This window comes from Scophthalmus maximus, chromosome 7 (assembly GCF_022379125.1).
Source record: "Scophthalmus maximus strain ysfricsl-2021 chromosome 7, ASM2237912v1, whole genome shotgun sequence".
Taxonomy (NCBI): domain Eukaryota; kingdom Metazoa; phylum Chordata; class Actinopteri; order Pleuronectiformes; family Scophthalmidae; genus Scophthalmus; species Scophthalmus maximus.
This window is the reverse complement of record NC_061521.1, coordinates 353,204-377,537: the sequence shown is the minus strand read 5'-3', so window position 1 is coordinate 377,537 and position 24,334 is coordinate 353,204. Positions and strand designations below refer to the sequence as shown.

Genomic DNA, 24,334 nt, shown 5'->3' with positions numbered 1-24,334 from the left:
TATCCACGGCTTCCTCTGAGTGATCCGTCCACCACCTCTGTTCAGAAAGTTCCTCTGCTGCCAGATCACAGGAAAGACTCTGTGTTATATCCTCCACCTGCTCCACACTCTGCTCATCTGGTGTATTTTGTTCTGTGTCAATGTGCATGCATGGATTCATCTCTCATGTGCCTGTTTTACTTTTCAATAGGTGAACCTTCACGTTGTGTTATACAGTATGTGTACGTGAGATCATTTTTGTGTCACAGAAATGTAGCGACATTGTGAAGATTCACCTGTTTTTTTGTCTGCCCTCTGAACTGTGATGACAACTGTGCACAAGAGCATTTCTAAACATTATTACATATTGAATTATAATATTAACTATCAATGTTCTACCCTGGCTTCTAAAAAATATATTGACAATATCACAAATAATCTGATTGTCAGTATTGTTTGTAGAAAACATAATGCTGCCCAAATTCCATTTTTGGAATTAACTTAGTCAGGAAACATTCATATTGGAACAGCTCCTTAAAGGATAGTTCTGTATATCAAAACGCAAACATACTTTTCATTGTTTGGTCACTGGTTTAATCACTATGGATCACACTGGGACATCGCCATCACATACAATACAGATGAACCCCCTGTTAGTGAGTCTGCTCTGATGTAGACAACTTTTCTGGTTCAGGTGCAGGTTTTCTGTGCACTGAGGAATCTTCACCAATATTTCAGGCATGGTAACATTTGGTTTTACCTCCAATGAAAGGTTTTAATCTGAGGTCCACCTCCCTATGACCTCTGCTGCTGTTAAGGATGTCACACATCCTGGATAAAATGAAAGGTGAACATAAGGTGGGCAGAGAACATGTTTTTTAAAAACAAAAAAGCAGATTTTTAGGAAATGACCAAATTGCTAGGAGGCAGACAACACTGTCAAGCCCAACTTGAATATTCAGCCTGTTTCTATAACACATTGTTGCTCAGCAGCTCAGAGGGTCGGTAGTTCTGTCTTCCATTATCCACCCTGCTTGACCATTACCCTCCCTCCTCCCCTCCCATCAGCCCCTTCAGCCCCTCCCCGGGACGTACGCTTGCTCAGCCTCAGCTCCACCAGTGTCAAGGTGAGTTGGTTGGCACCGCCCACACACAGCTACCACGGGGAGATAGTGCGCTACTCCATCGCCTACCAAGCATCGACAGGGGAGGACTTGGAGCGCCACCAGGTGACAGGGATTGGTGCTGATGTCACCAGTTACGTGCTGGAGGACCTGGACAAATGGGCCGAGTATATGGTGTGGGTGAGGGCTCATTCTGGCGTTGGACCCGGCCCAGAGAGCCCAATGGTCCGTATCAGAAGCGAGGAGGATGGTGGGTTGATGGTGTCATGGGGAACAGACTGGGCCACTCTACAAATACTAACCCCTCAACAAACTCTGCTCCTCTCCTGCTGCACTTTAAAATCAAACAGATCAATTCCAATTTGTTTGAAAATATGCACCACAGATATGTGTCTTGCAATATGTCTTTTCTACCTTTCTTCTACAGGGGCCCTGCTGAGCAAATCACGATAAAACAGAGATAAACTGATAAGAATGCAAAAGAGTTTCAAAAAGCTGTGTAAATACATATACAGGTGTAAAAGTGTTTCCGCACATTATTCTGTAGCTCTGTGCTTCTTCACACGCTTCCTTCCTCTGATTCGTCAACAGTCTGTCCAGTTTTGTTCAGTGGTCCTTGGAAAATGAAAATGAACTGAAAGGTTCCAGACTCATTAGGAAAGGCTAGAAAATGCACAGTTTGAGCTATGTAGTCTTGGCTCAGTATTCTTCTTCACTTCAAAGTAAAAAAAAAATTCACCTTAACATATATCAAGCTTTTATAAGTGACTTGCTTATTTTTGACTTTAATATTGTCTGCATCAATTTGATTACCTCATGACCTTATTATTTTTTAACTGTCTCTGCCTGTATGATTTATATCATAGGAAAATAGCAAGGAAGCGTGTGAAGAAGCACAGAGCTAAAGAATAATGTGCGGAAACACTTTTACACCTGTATATGTATTTACACAGCTTTTTGAAACTCTTTTGCATTCTTATCAGTTTATCTCTGTTTTATCGTGATTTGCTCAGCAGGGCCCCTGTAGAAAACAGGTAGAAAAGACATATTGCAAGACACATATCTGTGGTGCAAATTATAAACAAATTGAAATTGATCTGTTTGATTTTAAAGTGCAGCAGGAGAGGAGCAGAGTTTGTTGAGGGGTTAGTATTTGTAGAGTGGCCCAGTCTGTTCCCCATGACACCATCAACACACCATCCTCCTCGCTTCTGATACGGACCATTGGGCTCTCTGGGCTAGGTCCAACGCCAGAATGAGCCCTCACCCACACCATATACTCGGCCCATTTGTCCAGGTCCTCCAGCACGTAACTGGTGACATCAGCACCAATCCCTGTCACCTGGTGGCGCTCCAAGTCCTCCCCTGTCGATGCTTGGTAGGCGATCTCCCCGTGGTAGCTGTGTGTGGGCGGTGCCAACCAACTCACCTTGACACTGGTGGAGCTGAGGCTGAGCAAGCGTACCTCCCGGGGAGGGGCTGAAGGGGCTGATGGGAGGGGAGGGGGGAGGGTAATGGTCAAGCAGGGTGGATAATGGAAGACAGAACTACCGACCCTCTGAGCTGCTGAGCAACAATGTGTTGTAGAAACAGGCTGAATATTCAAGTTGGGTTTGACAGTGTTGTCTGCCTCCTAGCAATTTGGTCATACCCTACAATTTAGCTTTTTTGTTTTTGTAAAACATGTTCTCTGCCCACCTTATTTTCACCTTTTGTTCAAATCGATGTTTCCATTCCTTTAAAAAAATGGAAAATGGAAGCATTGAATGCTGCTCAGTGCCAGTGCTGGTGCAAGTGTAGGTCAGTAAAATGGAAAGGAGGTTAAGTTCAAGGTCAAAAGTTTTATTTTTTTGTAGTTTTGTTTTGGGGTTTTTTACCCCCACAATCTGTCACTAACCACACTTACCAAGGCTTGTTACCTTAACCATAATGTTTCAGTAGCAATGAAAACAAAAATGAATTCAGTGACCTCTTCTCTCTTCTATGATTCTAACCATTTTTTGTCTAATGTTATGCCCAGTTTGACTTCTTGCTGTATAATCTCTTTTAAGTGCTTATTTGACAACATGATGCTGCTTCTGATCACCTGCCTGCGCTCACTGTTGGTCTGTCTGTCCTTGTTCCAACATGATGACATGCCTGCTGCCTGCTGGGCTGCAGCCCTGCCAGGATGCAGTGTCTGGAGAGTTGCCTAAGTGGCAGTGTGACAAGCTCACTCTCTGTCCTCAGCCAGATAGCAGGTCTCAGGCATGAGCTAAATGGCCACAGCTCAGTTCAGAGGGAGTTTCTGCCATTCGCAAGACACATTTGTTATCAGTGTCACTGCTGAAGACGAGTCAGAAGCAGAACACAGGCACATCCCAATGCTCTCAGATATTAGTCAGACAACATTACAAAATATTCTTCTAGGACGATTCACATGTTTTTCTGAAGACACAATTTGCCATCATGACCAATGAGAGCAGGAAACGGGCTCTTCAAGAGCCACTAGAGAACATCTTACTATCACAGGCTAAGTCTTGGACAATGTCATGGAGGCTTAAAAGTCTAAAACATAGCATGGAAGCTGCTCACGGCTGTGACCGACTCTGGGCTCTGAGACTACTCACAGATGAACTCCATGTCTGCCTCCGAAAGCTTCCTTTCATTTACCTCTTTAATATTGTCTGCATCAATTTGATTACCTCATGACCTTATGAGCGACAGAATAAGCTGCGGAAACACTTGTACACCTGTTTATGCATTTACACAGCTTTTTGAAAGTCTTTTACATTCTTATCAGTTTATCTCTGTTTTATCATGATTTTGTCTTTTTTTCCAAATTTAAATTTCCCAGCCCATTTCCCTCGTTTATTTATTTATTTATTTATTTAATTGTGCCTCACACTTACCAAATACCGACCACACGGGATAACCTTCCCCTCATTTCCCCCTTGTCCTCCCCAGCATGATACAGTCACTTTGTTGCTCATCTATGTTCCACCATGTGGCAAAAGAAAAGGATGGACATGTGATCAATATATGTAAAGATTTATTCAGTGACCTGCGGGCTTTAAGTAATTCATTTAATATTGTTTTTAGGAAAGCGACTGCCTACTTCCTCTGACTTGATTATGACTGAAAGTTAAATTGAATCATGGGTTAGGGTTAGCTAACCCTAACCCACACACACACACACACACACCATCTGGCCTCATCCTGTCAGGCAGCATGGTGTAAAGTCAGCAGGGACTGTGTACTGTAAGTCCTCAAAGAGTCTATATTAAGAATAACACAAATCCGATTCAGTCCACACCCACTGTGACACCCATCTTACAAACAACAACAACAACAGGAAAAATCCTGTGGACAGACAGACAGACAGAGAGGCAGGTAGGCAGAACAAGGAACTAGAGAGGGTCGTCCACGAACCACAAGGTCGATGGTTCGATTCCTGGCTCCTCAACCTTCATGTGCTGTGCACATCCACCTACACATAGTGTATGGACTTTTTTTTTAATCCAAGCTTAACCAAGTGTTTTACTTCTCAAACTCTTATTTAGACTTAACTATAGTTTATTTGCTGGAACTAGAATATTTCCCTTATCTTAACCATGTAATATTTATCTATAATGTCTCCAACCTTCACATTACGTTGTACCTTCTGCGGGTCTATAATGTCTCCAACCTTCACATTATGTTGTACCTTCTGCGGGTCTATAATGTCTCCAACCTTCACATTACGTTGTACCTTCTGCGGGTCTATAATGTCTCCAACCTTCACATTACGTTGTACCTTCTGCGGGTCTATAATGTCTCCAACCTTCACATTATGTTGTACCTTCTGCAGGTCTATAATGTCTCCAACCTTCACATCACCTTGTACCTTCTGCGGGTCTATAATGTCTCCAACCTTCACATTATGTAGTACCTTCTGCGGGTCTATAATGTCTCCAACCTTCACATTACCTTGTACCTTCTGCGGATCTATAATATCTCCAACCTTCACATTACGTTGTACCTTCTGCGGGTCTATAATGTCTCCAACCTTCACATTACCTTGTACCTTCTGCGGATCTATAATATCTCCAACCTTCACATTACGTTGTACCTTCTGCGGGTCTATAATGTCTCCAACCTTCACTCTGACATCACATATCAGATGGATGAAGAGAAACCACTAGACTATCTGTAACAACAACATTTAACTCAACTTTGCTCCTACCCAGCACATCCTCTGTTGGAATGTTGAGCACAAACTTTCAGTATGATGTGTAATGTACCTAATGTAACTGTATTTAACTCATTCAAAGTTAGTTCCTTGTTGCAGGTGATTATACATATATGAACACATAATTATGGACAATATATTCAATTTCTGTGAATAAGTTCTTCTAAATATTACACACTAGCTTTAATGATTCTATTTTTGGCTGTAATTTAGAGCTATTCAACAGTCAAACTTTTATAAAAAATAAAAGATTCTCAGCCAGAACTCAGATGGGAGTCCTATGTAAAACATTAAGACAGTAAATTATTTTTAAAAGCCTTGTTCAACAGTACTTTCCAAGTGTGAGCAAGTGTGAGCTTTAACCAAAGGTAAACCGACACACAGTATGAATCCTTCAAATTTCCAATGGAAGCTCTGCTGTGTTGTGCTACAGTGCCCGGAGCGCCTCCCAGGAAAGTGGAGGTGGAGGCCCTCAACTCCACTGCCCTCAGGGTGACCTGGAAGCCTCCGCTGTCTGTGAAGCAGCCTGGCCAGATCAGAGGCTACCAGCTGGTCTACTCCAGGCTAGAGAACGGGGAGCCTCACGGCCAGCCAGCCATCGTTGATGTTTCCTTTCCCGAAGCGCAGGTACTGTCACACTCAGACACAAGAAGAGGGGCATTTGGTTTAAATCCCAGGAGTCACTGGGAATCACTTCTGTTAAATAAGTGTTTTTGTGGTTGATGGTTGAAAAAACACACAACAGGGACCAAATAAAAATACAGGAATACAAAATACGGGAATTATGAATATACTTAATCTATCAGAAAAAATATATAAAAAAATGTAAAAAATATGCTGCTTTAATTCATACCAGTTATGTGGCTGGATAAATGGATACCCGGCAAAACCTACACATAAGCACTCGAGCAAAATATATATCAGAATGCAAAAAAAGGAGAAACAAATATGGTAAAATTATTTACATATATTCCAAAGACACCACATAAGTGTGAATACCTTCTGTAACTATTATTAACACAAGGCCTAGAAATTATTATTACCATATCCATACAACAAGAGTTTCAATGTGCATCAGAATGATCAGATTAGGGTGTTTTTATGATGATGAATGTATCTCCAAAAATATCTTTCCTTGATATCTGTGCAGCAGACTTACAATACTTATATGTGCAAATGATTACTTGTGTTTCCCTGAAATAGAAATGGGATTAAATTAACTGTATATGGTCTGCTGTATTCTGATGATGAAAATACATGCATTTTTATATCCAAATGTGGTGAGAATGCACTATGACTTTTTATTCCATCTAAATAATTGCATTTCATGTCTGCTATAGTTTTATCTTTACTCCAGCCTACAGTGGTGGAAAACAGCCACAAATATGAACATGTGAATAATAGACAAACCTAGATAATCCTGTTGAGAATGCAAATGTGTGTGTGTGTGTGTGTGTGTGTGTGTGTGTGTGTATGTGTGTGTGTGTGTGTGTGTGTGTATGTGTGTGTTTTCAATGGTTCAGCAATGGTTCAGGTCTTATTTCTTTCTTCACCTGAAATGGAGGAACATGAGGCCACTTGTCATAGTAACACTTTACACAAGATGCAGTGATCATAATGTGTTTACCCCATTTACACCTGGGACTACTGTGTTTCCAGTGTCCACATTAAGATTTCATTGGGATCTTCTAACTTTCCAGCTCACGTCACATCCTTTTTGTGTGGGTCCGAAAAAACAACAAACAACAGAAATGAAGAAGAGTGTATCCAACTGTGATGTAGTTTTATGTAATTACTGTATGTGGATTGGCAATTCAATTGCAGTTATAAGCATCCCTTTGGGCATTTACTCCTGTAGTGTCATGTTGTCAAGCTCTGTCAGATTGTAATGAGATCACCAACAAGAAATTGTAATGCAGGTGTAAATAGGGTATTCATATTTCAACCTCTGCACACGTCATTGATAACAAAGACAAAAAATATGGATTATAAATCCCAGGTAGCCTCTGTTGATGCAGAAGTTAACATCCCCTCCCAATGTGCACTTAGGCATGAGGAAGTTCAAAATTGTGGTGTTGGCAAAACCAAAAATCAATTCCATTTAAATATTTGAGTGAGTGTCAGGCTCTCATCTACACCTATTCTCCATAGCTGTTGGGATTGTAGATATCTGGCGGAATGTGTGTGTTTTGCATGTCCCCGCTCTGCTTGGTCTTTTCTCATTGCTTGGTGCTAGCTGGGTTTTACCACTCCCCACCAAAAAGTATGTCCCAAGGTTTTGGACTCAAAGTCAGGTGCACATCAGGTCACACAAAATAGGAGCAATAAAAACATGCATATACAAAAAATGTGCTACAGAGATACACTAACAGACCCTAAAACTACAAAAGCAAAGTGTTAGGGAAGAAATGATGAAAGGGGAATGGGAATCCAGTGTCCAGGGCAGAGAGGGAAGAGAATATGGTATGGGGGAATAGAGGGGCCTCAGAATAAGTGAACACAAGGAGGTCTGGGAACAGTGTGGCTGAGGGAGCCAGTTGTGACGGAACATAGATGGTAAGCAGGGGATCCTGGAGCAACAGGAGGACAAGCAGGGTTAGTGAGGAAGGAGACAGGCAAACAAAAAAATACTAGTGATCAAAAACAAAGTTCAAGACACTCAAGGATCAGCTAAACCCTTGGTTAGTTCAGGTTAAGCTTAGGGCTCAGTTATCTGTTTCTTCATTGATAGCCAATGTGTCTATATGGGCTAAAAAGGGTTGCCAGATTTTGTGGAAGGCCTTAAGGGAACTTCTTAAAGAGTACCTGATCTTTTCAAGCCTGATGCATTGCAGTACCTCAACAATCCATCTGTTATGTGTGGGAGGGGAAGAGTGGGTCCATTTAAGAGGAATGAGCGTCCTTGCCAGGATATTGGTAAATGCAATTACCTGTTTTGCAGTTTTGGTCATAACGAACATGGGAGTGATTCCGGAAGAGGCCATAGAGGGGGTAAAGATGTATTGGTTTGCCCAGAACTGTATGAAAAAAATCAGACCAAAACTCTGATAATTTGGGACATAGCAGAAACATGTGCATGGAATCAGCAGGAGACTGTTTACACCTGTTTCACATATCAGTTCTATCTGGGTATATTTTAGCCAATCTCACGTTGGTTAGGTGGACTCTGTGTAGAATCTTGCACTGTATAAGGCTGTGTCTTGCATCACAAGCATTTCTATACTCAATTCATGTTATGAACAAGGATGTCCCAACATATCAGCATAAGGAATAAACTGGAAGACTGACTGGTATAATGTAACACTCTGTTAGTTCAGTTCAGTCACGGGAGGCTCAAACCTGTGTGACTGGGACAAGTTAACATGAGCAGCCATAAGTAACATAATAAGAGCAACACCTACAAACCTTTAATGTCTCGATATCCAGGAAACAGCCATAGGAGAGGAGACCTTTGCACCGAAGGTGAAGACAGGGTTGATGGAGAAAGAACCATCATGGATTAGCAAGCGCGCAGCATTAAGAGTGAGTGCAGTGAAGCAGAAGTAAACAGCGTTTAGCAGTGAGGCGGAGTTCAGCTCCTCTCCTCTGAGCTTGTATTGTTCTCCAGGAGCAGTGTTTAAGATTCCCTCTATAAGCAGCATTCCTGTCTTATCTGTGCAAGGCAGGAAAGCTCATAAGGAGCCCGATCTCTCTCTTTCCCTCTGTCTAATTCTATCCTCTCTCTCTCACACACACTCACACACACACAAACACACACACACACACACACACACACACACACACACACACAAACAAACACGATGCTGAGGAGCCTTTAAAAGGAACTCTCTTCAGCCTCATCTGTGAAAAGTTGAGTGAAGTGACCTCATAGACACAAAAACATTGTGTTCTCTGTAGATTTCAACAAGCTTACATTTAAATATATCTAGAACTTCAAAAACAAATATATATACAAAGTTGACTTGATATAAAGCTCTTCACATTTTCTTTTTTGTCTAGTTTCCAAAGCTATCCAAATCTCCAGCATGCCGATCTGACTGAGGAGTGTGGGGAAGCTTATTTGTGCTGCTCTCACTCAATCCCTGTGATGAATGGAGTCCCTGGTTTACTGAAGAGTTCTTCACAACGATTGAGTCGCCATGTGTGTGCGAGCACAACCAGTAACCTGTTGTGTTTACGGCCTGTGTCCTTGTCAGGATGACAGACACCGGCTGATGAGCTTCTGGAGTCTGCCCCTGCATCAGTGTGATGTCGCTGAAGTCACTGAGCTGGACTGTGAGTGCCGAGCTGTGTGCTGTCTCTTGTGAAGCTGCATGATAATCCATCACGCCATCAGTACAGATTACTGCTTTTTTTTTTGTTACAGAAAAACCATAATGAGAAAATAAATTCAGTCATGTCCAATTATTAGAGCATACAGGCATAAGGCAATGCTTTAATTGGCTGCTCATTCCCAGTCTGATGCTGCTGCCATGCGGTTCACACTTGACTCCTTCTATCTCTCGCTTCCATATCCATTTTCTGCTGGCAAGCTTGTGGGTCTTAAGATCTCAGTGATGCGTATGTTCCTGGGGGCTGAAGAATTCTTGAAGGAGCCTCTCACCCCCTCAGAACTTAGAAGAACTAAGAAGCGTGAGCTTCTTAGTGGCTTGTCTCTTGTTTGTTGTGGCCCAGAAACACAAACCCAGACAGCACACGGCACGGTGCCAGGGACAACATTTTCTTTGTCTGTCGGACAATGTGGTGGTCACATAAAGCACAAGTCTATTTCACATGAGTGAGTTGTCAAGATGACTTCATTAGCAACACCAAAGCAGCACTGGGTAAAGCCTCCCTTTGCCTCCATTTCAGCCTCGCTTTTTTTTGGGCACAGATTGCACGCAATGCTGGAAACTTTGCTTTGAAATTCTGCTTCATGTTGACATGATAATGTCACAACATTTTTGCAAATCCATACAGCCAGTCACTGTTAATTTTGGCACCAGTCTTTCATTTAGGTTCTTTTCACAATAATGCCTTTATAGATTTTGTCTAATATTTTACTTAGTTTGTCTTATTCAACATAGGTTACGGATGCCAGCTCATGTTTAGGACCCAGAAGCGGACTCAGAGACCGTTGGTGAATAATAAGATGGCCTTATAAATAACTGTGGGTGGGGGGTTGGCCAAGCTTGACTGGCCGCGTCGAGACTGACGAAGGTTGGAATGAGCAGCCAGGCAGGCAGACGTGGCTTGAAGTGAGCAAGTAAGGACTCGATCCGTGGTTCAGGATTTCTGAGAACAAGGAAAAACGTAATAAGAAAAAAGGGTTCACAACAACTTGATGCAAACTTGAGGCAAAATTAGACTTGACTTGGTCGATTACTGTACCACATATGGTGATGGGAGTTCACCATATGTGGAGTTCTTACTGCAGTGGGGATGAGAAGTGCCAAGTGAGGAGACACAGACATGCCAGCCAGGGAAAGACTCTCTATAAAAAATGATCAACAAAACTGTTATATTTACACCATGAAAGTGCCCACGCACTCAAATCAATGTAAGGATAGTTAAAAATGAATGGAGCTATTTCTACATGTCATTAGCACATCAGGAAGGTGAGACTCCTAGATAAAGATATCAGTGTGGAACAAGTTCTGTTCACCATCCTCATCAGTTTTCTTTCCCTCCCCGTCTCATCTCTGTTTTGGTCTGTCGGTTGCCGTCAGGTAAGGACAGGCAAGAGGACACTTTAGTAGTTATACTAGGTAAGATGAAATTTTAATGACGCCCTCAGGAAATTGGCAAAGGGAATATAAAATTTGCTAATTATCCACCCTTTTAATGGTTGCACTTCTGGATTTCCAGCAGTGGTTGGATCCCGCTGTGAACAGCTCCCCATATCCTCATCCACCATTCAGCTGCTTCATTTATCCAGTTAGACAGTGAGCACCATTACATGTCTACTGAATGTACTGTCACACTGATGACTACTCACAACAGTGAGTAGAAGACAATCTTCTTCATGTTCTCACAGAAAAAGCTGATAATGCTTGGTTGTCCTCTGATTGCTGAGTGGGCTTTTTAGGTTTCTGATGTAGTTATAAAGTTAAAAAGATCTTTCAAGTTTTGTGTATATTTTTGTTCTGGAGATGCCAGTATAATCCAGTGCTTGTCGGACGTTCCGGCAGCTTCAGAGCTTTCTGTTCATCCACTGCAACCTGCTGAAGCCTGTTTGAATATGTGATTGGCTGAAAGTTGAGTCCTCTCTATGAAGCTGCTGTGTCATAGACCCAACAGACAATCTCCTCAGAAATGAGTTAGTGCTCTGATAATTGTGATGAGTATGTTCTACTTCTCATGTGTAAGTGAATGTAGTGCTGTGCAGAACTGGTTTGTATGGCCAGTGTTAAATTCTGTTGAATAAAGTAGTACTGAAGAATTCGGTTCCAGTCCTCATGTGCTGCCTCTCTAAACGTCTGCTATGTGCATGATGAAAGCAACCCCCACATTTTTTAATTAACCAATAAAAAACAAATAGGTAAACAGATATTTTGACTCAAGGCAGTAAATTAGGCAGCATGGTAGGGTTGGTGCCTGCCTAATACCAGCATTGTATCCTGTAAATTACATGTCTATAACTAAACTGCAACAAAATGCATGTTTTACAGGACAAAAATAGGCTCACTGGGTAATGTTCAGAGGCAAGGTGTTTATTTGTATAGCCCCAAATCACAACATATGTTATATACATACACACACATATTGAGATTGAGATCTCACAATATTACAGAGAAGCCCAATGGTTCCCACAATGTGCAGCACTTGGCAACCTTGGAGAAAAAAATAATTTTTAACAGGAACAAATTTCTAGCAGAACCAGACTCAGTTGTGGGCAGAACATCTGTTGTGACTGGTTGGTGAGAGGAGAGGTGGGCAGAAAGAGGAGAGAAGAGACAGAGAAACCAGGAGCAGTTGTGTAACCGTTGTTCTTGAGCACTAGAAAAGCATTATATAAAACAATCCATTTACCATTCATATTTCTGACCTTCCTAAAACAAGTCTTCAGAACAATAATAATAATCCAGTCACAATCACTTTACATACAAAACATATACTGTTAACACCTACCCAATTATTCAGCTACACAGAAATGTTTGGTTTTATTTTGCAAAGTTTGGGATAGCTGTCATTGATATCTCCAGATCAATACAATTAAGGTTAATTGTTTCAAGTTAATATTGTTAAAATTGACTAAATGAAATTGCCCTGGTGTCTGTTTACTTAATCCACAGAACACACTGTCAAAAGTTTTGACGGGACTCTTCTCTAACTTAACAAGTTCCAATGAAAAAAGTTCACGTGAGGTCTGGGTAGTAGTAACCAGGCTATTCTAATTATAATCAGGGTGAAAAGATTTAAAGCTAATTAGTCCAAAAAAGTGTGTGAAATGCAGTCACGACACTATAAAAATGTGTGGTTGAGATTAAAATGTAGGCTGCGAAGACAGGTGTGGTCCGACCAATGGATTGCCCTGGGTAGCTGTTGCTCAGGAGTTAGAGTGGGTCATCCACTCACCAGCAAGTTGATGGTTTGATTCCTTGTTCATCCAGTCTCAATGCCAAATGTCATTGTGCAAGACACTGAACCCCACCGAAGACTGTGCAGATCATTTGTGAATATTGTATGATAGAAAAAGCACAGAAGAGCTGTATTAAGTGTGTATGAATGGTTGTTTCGGACTTGTACCGTGGTACAGTGGTTGATAAGACGAGAGAGGCACTATATTAATATAGTCCATTAACCATGAATACTCAGTACCTCAGTAATGATAACTGCTATGGTCTCATATTAGTAGTAATGTAGCAATAACTACGGAGTACGCATGTAATAATGTAGTGAAAACTGCTGAGTTATTGCTACATTTTACACAGTAAACCAGCTACATCAGTCCTGAGTCAGACATTTTCCTTTTGACCTTTGTACTCGTGTAATAATGTAGCAATAACTGTTTAGTACCCATCCGAGGCCTCATGAAACAATGTAGGGATAACTTTTGAGTCACCACGTAATAATAAAGTGATAACTAATTAGTACTCATGTAATAACATGGTAGTAACTACTGCATGCTCATGTGTCAGAACCAAGTGGCAATCCATCGCAATGTCAACCATTGGTTTTGTAAAGTGCCGTTTTGAAGCCTCACTTTAGAATTTTGACCGGCACCATCTTGTTTTTTTGTTACCGGACTGTAACTGTCTATCTACTCTTAATGAGTTTACTAATGCTGTATTGCAGAACTTGAAACTAGCGATCAAGACCATAAAGTCCTTAGGAAAATGTTTGCTGACGTTATAAATCAAGTGAGAAATAGAGTAATTTTATATGCATGAATTCAGGCACTTACGCATTGGATTCATTTTCTGGACCCGGTGACTACATCAATTTTATATACAGTCTATGCTCAGCATGTCCTGTTGACGTGCACCGTGGCTGCTGTGATCCCATCACAAGATGATCTGTAGATTTTTATTTTTTTCTAATTTCAAGTCAGATCTGACTATTCTTTGGTATATGTTTCCATCATTATTCAAACCATTCATAAAAATGAGAAAAACAACAAGGATCTAATAATTCTCTGAATGTTTAAAACGTTTGGCAGAAAAGAAACATGTTCATACACAGTAAACCAGCTCTATTGGTCCTGAGTCAGATTTTTCAAATACTATGTCAGCGTAGACTTAGTTTTTTTACTATTTTGTTGTCTTCCTCCAAACCACTAAGGAACTATGATCGGCAGTAAAGCAGAGAGGCTAGTCATGTTAAAAGTTGAAAGGAATCTATCCTCATAATATACAAGTACACTGACAGAGCTAGTCATATATCAAGTAGCAGAGTCCAGTACTGCATTAGTTACTATATGAAAGAATGATGGTTGGTGATGAAGGCCTCTTTTTGTCTCCCACTGCTTTATATAATGGATCGTTTTTTTTTAGGCATGGTCTGCAGTGTGGCCAGAGAATGGAATGATTTTCACCTCACTGTGAACAGGTTACATTGTTTATGATAACAGCAACAGATAATATTTCTTCTGAGAAAGCGAAGTCTTTTCCTTTCTTTTTGTTTAGTCAGCAAGGTCATGAAGCAGAATATAAATGTCTGTGACCCTGAATCACTGCGGTTAAAGCAGCTGCTCCTGTGTTGAGAGTAACAAAGACTGACTAATATTCTTTGGCTTTTATCAGTCCCAACTCGCAACACTTTATATATAAAAAGAGTTCCTTAAAGTAAGTTGTAATTTCATTGTTGTTGTTTTTTTTAAGTTTATCACTGTGTATGACATCCTATAAATCATCCTCCTACTAGAAAACAATTTCACGTTGCTTGACTGTAGCTTCATGCTGTAATTGTACAACAAAGTTCTTTCAGTACAAGTCTTAAAGGTGTCATGGGTCAAGTAGGGTGGATTAAGTGAGTGATATTTAAGGTTAAACTTTATTCTGCTAACAGCTTGAGGTTACAGCTGGTAAAAGTTACTTACCTCTGTTCTCTGGTGATTCATAATAGGTATAGTGTTGTTTATTAGTATATATGTTCTTTATTGCCTATGTCACTACAAAGGCCACAGTAATATTGAAAATCAGAAACAGTGTTTTTTTAATTCCCTTGTTTATAATGAACACTCTCTGTTCATTCACACTTGGAGGGATAGTTTGATATGGGGGTTGTTTAAGGTTTTTATCCATAGTCAGTTTATTCCCTGCGTTAGATTTGGGTCGGCGTGGTCTTACTTTGCAGAAGCAGGCAGACGTAAAAGCACAGAAGCTTAACCCTGTCAGCATCAAAAATGTATTTCAAACACCTAAAAAAACCAAATCCGTTTACATGTATGCTATAATTTGAATATTGTTACCACTTTATCTTGATCTCAGAAAACCTGTTTCCTTTGCCACAACAGTTTCTCAATTGTAGCACACCTAGACTGCAAATTGCTACACTGCAGTTGCAGATCAGCTGTTTGGGTCAAAATGTGCTAAACAAAGATGGTGCTGCGTTCTGAAGGGCAGAGATCACTGGATGCTTGGTGACGCAGACGGATGTGAGGTGCTGCCCATTTCTCCTATCTCTCCCTTTAATCAGTGAACTGAGAAGAACGCCACAGACTATATGAGTAGCCACAGGTTGTTCTGTGTTGCGGGCACAAAGGTTACGGGGAATGTGATTTCTGCCAAAACATCATATGCTCTCTGCGTGGGTACTAACTACTATCTCCCCTTCTTCGGTCTTTTCAAACAAGTGTTCAGCCGTTTTCCAAACATATTTTGTAGATGTAGATGCGTCTGTCAGCTGTCATACACAACTGGCTGAGATGAGATCTGATCAGCCAGACCACCTCCAGATGTGGTCTCAACGAGAGTGATCGTCTATTCAACTCTAAATGAGACCATCATTTACAAAAATCAACATCATGCTGTATATTGAAGAGTTGAAACTACAGATTGTACCATAAACTCCTCAGGAAAATGTTTAGTGACGTTATAAATCAAGTGAGAAGTAGAGTCATTTTCTCATAGACTTCTATAGAAACAACCAGTGGAGTCGCCCCTTTGCTGGTCATTCCGGAGAATACAGGCTTTAGGCACTTCGGCATTGGCTTCATTATCCCGACCCAGCGACTACGTGCATTTTTATATACAATGTATGTCTTTAATGCATGACTGGAATAACAAATTAATAGATCCAGGCCTATTCCTAACAGCCGGTGTAACAATGCCTGTGATGGAGAGAGCACTGATGGAATTGTCCGCCTGAAATGCTGCTTCAAAAGTTTTTACAACTTTTCTCCAGCAAGCAAAGCAAATGTCCCACAATTCAGTTCAGCAGGGGTTCAGGGGTGTGAGCTGGTGCACAATCAAATTGGGCCGATGACGCATTTGTGAGCTCATTCATTCATTCATCGTCTACCGCTTTATCCATTTAAGGGTCGCGGGGGGTCGCTGGAGCCAATCCCAGCTGACATTGGGCGAGAGGCGGGTTCACCCTGAAAATTTCGCCAGCCTATCACAGGGCGACATACAGAGACAAACAACCATTCACTCTCACATTCACACCTACGGTCAATTTAGAGTCTCCAATGAACCTAACCCCGTTCTGCATGTCTTTGGACTGTGGGAGGAAGCCGGAGAACCCGAAGAGAACCCACGCGCATTTGTGAGCTGCTCAAGCAAAAAAAGAAATGGCACTGTGGGCACAAAGGACAGTGAGGCTGAACTGGTTCATATTGACAACTGTATTTTGTAGTTTGTTGTTCATTGATTGATTGAAAGATATATGTTAATTTAGGCAGAAGGTTTAAGCAATCGAGAAAACATGTGATGCAACCCAGATACTAACATTTCTGGATCAAGGAACTTTTTCTGATGTAGTTGTAATTGCAAACAAAGATCTTAACAAAGGTCTGACCCACATTGTCAGGAACAATGCTACAAACAGGGTCAAGAGGCTCAAGTGATGGATAAAGGCAGCCCTAGTGCTAGAGGGCTTCCACAACAGTGGCTCTAATCATCTTCTTACTGAGAATCCCCACCAAGAGTAAATCTAATCTGTTCAGTCCACACTGACAACAGTTTGAACAGTAAACTGTTCAAACCGAACTTCTGGTTTTGCGGATGACCTCTCTATCTCCTGGCCACTGTGGGGCACCGTGGCACCAGATTAAAAAAGGGAGTTCATGTCTTCATTATTTATCCATGTTACAGCCATGTTCAGGGTGCAACTATACAATATTTAGTAGCATGTCCAGTGATGATGAGGTTCAGATGCAGCAGTTTGTGTTGGTCTGCCCTGAGCAGTCTCACTCTTCAGATTTCACACAGTATACGTGAGAAATCATTCAGAGCGCCTGGCACGTAGCACCATGTGAATAGGCAAATTCCACTGTTTGTTTTGATATGCTGTATATGAGTTTGTGAGTCCTTGAGCAATTTAAACAGGGATGAATAGGAGAGAATTTGGTTGTAGGCTGGGTTAAATGTAACAATTTAAATATTTGCAATAATTTATTTTTCTTCAGTGATTTTACTGTAGTGTGGTTCGGGGTGCGTTTTGTGAAAATTGGCAGACCACCGCATAACAAAAAAAGGATTCAAATCACCCTTCCCTCGTCCAGATGGCCAGTCCGCCCCTGGCCATCTTTGAAGCTGAGTGTTGTCTTCCCTTTGAATTGATCTTGTCTTCTCTCCATCCACAGTTCAATCAGGGGAGACTTCAAGAGAGGAGGTTTAAAGGGGGTAACAGTGGGCAGAGTCGTAAATTTATTGCAATTATGTTACTACAAAGTTTTAAAACAAGCGGATTATTTATTTTTCATGCTGCCTTTCACAAAGTTACATCATTTTGATGAGCTAACTGATGCTATCATCAGGTAGTGACCTTGGGATTTTGAGCCATGGCTGAGATCACCAGAGACTCCAACCTGCTGCTTCCTGCCTGAGACATTAGCTCGAGTCTCTGCAGTCCAAATATCAACAGCTCAGACACATTGGCCTTTATCAATCCACTGTGTGTGTGTGTGTGTGTGTGTGTGTGTGTGTGTGTGTGACAGCCAATCCCACCTGAATAATGCTAGGCTACAAGGTTACTATAAACAGGTCTGCGTGTGCATGTGTGCACTAACTTAGCTAATGTTCAAACCCTCGAAATTATATATATATATATATATATAAAATAAAATCTGAAAGGCTGTGGTAGTAGCCCGCTAGAGATGAGTAATGTTATCGAAGTGTATTACTAATTTTAAAAAGACCATATTGATAAGCTCCAACGTTGCTCTGCAGAACCTCATCTGTGTCTGGGCTGGGCCTACTGTAAGTGAAATGACACCTTTGCAAGTAGAAAGCCACTGTTAGAAACGATCTGAAATAAAAGCTGGCTGTATGTATTCTTAAGGTTGCTACACACCAAAGCTACGGTCGTCTGTTTAAACTCGTCTAAGCATCGATGAGTGTCCATAGCCCAAGTATTGGCGATGTGTTCCGCACCGTTGAAATTGTTGGCCGTCTATACTCGTCGATAAGATGATTATCGAGACACCCACAAGACTAAAGAGTTTCACTTCATATATCAGTCACTCTGGGTCAACATGTACGTTTGGAACAAAGATGTGGAGGATCAACTGATCATAATGATCCAAGAGAAACGACATTACAGAGAAACGATTTCAGGTTTCCCTTTCTGAATGACGTATAAAAACTACTGCCCCCTGCTGGTAAACTGGAGCAGGGGGCTGCTGGAGTTATTTCCTCTCACGCAGGTACTGTTGTGTGTACCTACCTTCACTGTTTCTTGCCACATATCATATACAGACAAGCCCCTCCTCTCTCTAACACCAGGACAAGCACATGGCAAATAAATATGCACGTCAATGACATCATCTGACCTTGCAGTGATAGTGTGATCAGCCTTTCTGATTCACAGCAGCAGAAGAGAGAGGACGACAGAGGACAGGAGGAAGGACTGATACTGATGGTTCTCTTTGGGCAGCAACCGAAATAATGAGCAGAATATCAAATGTAATGATAATGTGTACATTATGCTTTGCACATTCAGAGAGTATTGTTAGATGCATGGCACTGAACAATCTATTGATATATAGTTGTTATTCCGTTCTTACTCATTCAGGTATTGATGCACTATAAACCACCTTGGTCTTATTTTTGTCTTTTGTCCCACTTCTGTTTGTAATACAAAAAGAAATCACTGTCACTGTCACTGTTGCCACAGGTGTTTTACCTGAGACAAGTCATTACAGTTTAAGTTATTACACGGTGCTACCACACCCTAACAGTGTGTCTGTGTAATGAAAAAAAAAAATATATATATATATATTCTGCCTCAGGTAGGGGTATATCTGAATAACGAAAGCCCTTTTGATGATCTGTGCCTGTAGTAACCTTTTCTGTAGTAAGTACTTTCTATTAAATAAAACATATTGTTCGGCTACCAGAATACATCCAATAAATTAGAACAACTACCCCCCTTTGCAGGGAAGGTGGTGGAGGAGAGCAGAAGCAGCATTTGATATTTGACACACAGGAAGTCAGGAAGTCCCTGCTGACTGATAGTCTCCCCTCTCACACATCAAATGTCTCCCTTTTTTTAATATGTTTCATCTGTTAAATCCTTGGGAATTCCTCCCCACCATCCCCACAGACTCCTGGTGTTCTGGATTTGAAAAAGACATGAAAGCTTGATTGGGTTTTTTTCTTTCTCTCCAAATGCAAGAAAATCTCTTCCAAAAATTATGAAAAAAGAATACCAGCACTTTAAAATAATGACGCTTTTAGAGACTTTAGAAGCTTTACATGAGTGGTATTTCTCTCTTATCTCTCACCTTCTTTGCTCTGAGAGAAGACAGGCAGGCAATATCTTAACTCTTTAGGTCCGGGCTGAATTTTGCTGTGCACCTGTCTGCTCCTAAATTAGGAGAGGAAGAGCCTTTTGAATGTCCTTAGATGGATATGAAATCTTTAACCATGAAATAATAATCACAGCTGTGGTTGTTTCTGGTACCCCTGGCTGCTCTGGCAGGGCCTTGCTCATCTCCATGGCAAAGTGAGTCCAGGGCTGTAGGTGGAGGTGCCTGATTGATAAGACAGGAAAGACAATCCGCTCTGGGTTCACTGCTGGAACTAGCATCCCTCACACAAACACTCACACCTCCGTGACCAACCTGCTGCTTTATCGCTGCAGCACCTATCCAGAGATGGCCTTGAGCATCTCATTAAAATAAAAAAAATAATCCTGAATGTACCCTTAGTACCTAGTCCTGAGCATCACCAATATTTTATGGGTTCTGTCTTGGCCCATGTCCCATCCTTCCACCAAATTTTAATACAACTTTTACTGAAATGCTCAATCATACAGCGACAATGAACAAGTCGAAAAACATTTGGAAGGCGACAGCAGGTTGACAGGGATAAATCAGGCCAATACTTGTAAACATGGTGAGTACAGTGTCCCTCTGTATTCTTATCCTAAATGTCTCTTACATTTGTTCGTACTGTCAATTCGTACAAACATACCACTTCGGATCTATGTAGCATTACTATCTTCAGAAAAGTGTGAAAATTATCCGCATAAACATGATGAACGCCACCTGTGCCTATTTGAGCGAGCGTGCACAGGGATAGCAAATTAGCATTAATTACGCCTCAAAAATATCATACAACACTACGCTTCCTACCAAGTGGCGCCGTCAAATGGAACTCACTGGTCTCCCCTGGAGATTTGCAGTTGCAAATGCATAATATGCTACATGGTGGTTAAATTCTTATATCTGATATTTTACATTAGGTACTATTCATTTAAATCAATAAATTATTTTCATAAAAGTTAAATAGTACAGTTAGGTCTAAGTACATTCATAAATAAAACAAATGGAGCCAGCCCAGCAGCTTGTATTTGATATATACAAGAGCAGCTGCTTTTATCTGATATTTTACATTAAGTAAAATATATTTTACTCTAGGCCAAATATATTTTACATTAGGTACTATCCATTCAAATCAATAAAGTATTTTTTATAATAGTTAATAGTATAGTTAGGTCTAAGTGTCACACGTTTGAAGGAGCAGGACCCAAATGAAGGTTAGGAAGAAACAGTATTTAATAACTAAAGTGACAAATAACAGACTTAAATAAAGAAAATCCAACTCTCCAAACCTCAAATCCAAAACTCCAAAATAAACTCAAACGGCATAATAGAATTCCTGAAATTCAGCTATGGCTTTTGGTTTTGATCTGCCACTCTGAGATTTTCAGTCGTCCCATCTGGCCCCCCCTGTGAAAATTTCTGGGGGTTTCCACTGTTCCTACCCCATGTCAGGAAATGTTCTTTCTTGAAAAAAGTGTCAAACAGAAATGAGAAAAAGAGAACAGAGACTCAAGTTCTGCTTTCAGAGATCCAGAAATAATGTCTATATTTGAATGGATGATGGACTAAAGAGCTGTTAATACTGAGTCACCTGTGAGTTACACTGTCACTGAAATATAGATGAATTACATTCATATGAAAATGGCTTATAAAACCAGAACATTCGCCACAGCAAGGTGATCGATCACTGCAAGGAGTTCAAGGTGAAGTCTCCGTCACTGTTATGGATGAAAAAATATGTATCTTAACCATTGAATGTATATAAAAATGGACGTAGTCACTGATAGTCACAATCACCAGGAGAGGAGGACTTCTGGGTTGCAAGAAGAAATAAGTTTCTATAGAAGTTTATGAGGAAATGATTCTACTTCTCACTTGATGTATAACATCAGTAAACATTTTCCTGAGGAGGTTCAATTTATTTATTAATTATTTAATTTTATGGTTCAATTTCTAGTTTCAAGTCTTTTTGTAAATTGTGGTCTCATTTAGAGTAAAATAGACCATAAAGCACCGTAGCACGGATACAGCATGATTGATGTCTGGTCCAATTGGTGCATGGTTGCAGGTGTAGGTGGGTGCACAGGGCAACAAGCTCTCAGTTAAGCAGACCCCCAATTCTACATCCAGTTAAAAAGAACTCAACATGGCACTGGTCAAAATGGGAGACTGAAGGCTTGAAAACGGGAGTTCACAAACCAACAGGTGACGTCACGTTTGCCACTAACAGGCAATGGTGCACAGACATTTTTTCCGCTGATGCTGGATCAGTTCACCTTCATTCACTGTAATATTATACAATATGCAGCAAGTTAAATGATTTGACATGTCTTCTCTGGCATCCAGAGCAGTTTACCACCAGCTGTGTTAAGGCACATCCACCTGGCCTTCACAACACCAACTGTGCACATATGATGCTTGTGGTATGAACCCTGCTGTCTCCACTGCTGGTTGACGAGAGGTGTCATGAGCTAACTTGAGTGGATTTTTGGGGAAATTATCTGAAAATAGCTTGCATGGTGACAATTAACAACTGACCTATCAAGCCAGCAGCTCCTTGCGTGCCTTGCACAACATGCATGTCAACTACTTAAGATGAGGCTCTTGACATCTCACGTCTGGACTACTGCTTATATACCATCTAACAGCACAGTCAAGAACCAAAAACCCTTCAAGCATTTAATATAAATGAGTGTCTTTAGAGTTCTTCAAATTCAAAGATGATGCGCTTGACTTGTCTAATATGCTTGAGTGCCTGGCTGACAACAGGCCAATTAAATTCAGGACATTGTTCAACCTGAATATTGTTGCCCTTCTCTCTCTTTCTCTCTCTCTCTCTCTCTTTCTCTCTCTCTCTGTCTTCTGTGTTTCTCTGTCATGCAGGAGGCCACTGTAATAGGTCTGCTTCCGGAGACAACCTACTCATTGACTGTAGCAGCATACACCAGTAAAGGCGATGGAGCTCGCAGCAAGGCCAAGGTGGTCACCACCACAGGAGCAGGTGTGTATTGCATATGTGGCCGGGGGCACAGGCTGGCCAGGTTCTAAATTAATAATTTAGGCTGCACTGACCTTTTAAAATACTCAAACTAAATTTTTGTACAGTTTTTGTGCAAAACAAGATCACAACACAACAAAACTTGAGTTAAGCAAAACAAAGCTCAAACTAAACAAAGGAGCAGTGGCAGTCAATATCTACAAAAAGAACAGATTAAATACAATAATATACAGCCAAATAATGTCAACTATTTTGAGGAGGAAACAAAACTGTAACTCAAAGTGTTTATTCTACTCATCCATTACAGGTTATTGACATGATACCTGATTACAACCTGTATGATCAACTCATGCCTGTGGCCCCGTCTTTCCTCTTTTTTTAATGATATTACCTAGTCAGTAGCTAATTATATAACCATGTCATTATCAGATCTTTTAAAAACAATTAAAATCCTAACTGAGAAAGTTCTACATTTGGAAAGAAAAACACTGTGCTAAGTTTTAAGATATGCGAATGTTAGAAAGTCGCTCCTTTCTTCCAGTACCTGGTAAGCCCACCATGATGATCAGCACCACCATAGGGAACACTGCCTTGATCCAGTGGCAGCCTCCAAAAGAGATGGTGGGGGAGCATCTGGGATACCAGCTGCAGTACAAGAGAGCAGAAGAGGACGCTTTCACCTTTAAAGACTTCAGAAAGACAGATGACCATTTCACAGTCACCGGCCTCCACAAGGGAGCCACCTACATCTTCAAACTGTGCGGCAAAAACCATGCAGGCAACGGAGAGGAATATGTAAAGGAGATTAGCACCCCTGAGGACATTCCGAGCAGCTACCCCCAGAATCTGAGTGTAGTGGGCCTGACTTCCACCTCCACCCAACTGGCCTGGGACCCCCCTCCTCTGGCAGAGAGGAACGGGAAGATCATGAGGTACATAGTGGTGTATCGCGATATCAACAGCCAGCACAACAACACCAACAGTACCACAGAAACACAGATGACCATCCAAGGTTTGCAGCCTGACACAACCTACGACATCAGAGTCCAAGCTTTTACCAGTAAGGGGGGAGGACTTATTAGCCCCAGTATCCAGAGCAGGACCATGTCAACCTCCATGCCGGGTGAGAACTGCAGGCTTTTTATCTGTGACCTACATTACTCAATGGTTTCAACATTTAGGGCTTTATTATTATTTTTTATGAAATATTATGCCAACACAAACAAAACTTCTCTGTCAATAGTTGTGACCATCACATTTTGGTAAGCGCAGCTGTTGACTTAAACCAGGCACTGATCAGTATTTCAGAGAGCAGAGGCTGCATGCATTACTAGAAAGGATAGAAAATCAGTATGTAGAGTAGGCCCTTTCTCTTCAAAAGCAGCAACAGATGGAATGAAGGTATGGAGCCCTGCGAGGGACAGCTGAGGAAAAGGATCATGTGTAGATCTGTACTCTTACTAATACCCAAGGATTTGCAAAGAACTTATTTTTTCCAGGAAACAAGAAATGGAGTCTAGTCAAGTGCTAGTTAAGGGTCTTTCCATATAGCGCTCCTTGCATCTGATCTAAGAACAGCATTCTCTCCCATAAATAATGTGTATGTGACA

The 24,334-nt window shown here is 41.1% G+C and overlaps 1 protein-coding gene across 18 annotated transcripts in view; it reads left to right on the top strand.

Annotated features, from left to right (window-relative positions):
• The window catches only part of ptprfa (protein tyrosine phosphatase receptor type Fa), a 300,666-nt gene that overhangs the window by 212,660 nt on the left and 63,672 nt on the right, over positions 1–24,334 (top strand). For all 18 annotated transcript variants that reach the window (XM_035647715.2, XM_035647719.2, XM_035647721.2 and 15 more), the window contains 3 exons: positions 5,747–5,940; positions 22,610–22,727; positions 23,266–23,847. In XM_035647715.2, the coding sequence (XP_035503608.1) occupies positions 5,747–5,940; positions 22,610–22,727; positions 23,266–23,847 (894 nt within the window). The remainder of the gene's footprint in view (positions 1–5,746; positions 5,941–22,609; positions 22,728–23,265; positions 23,848–24,334) is intronic.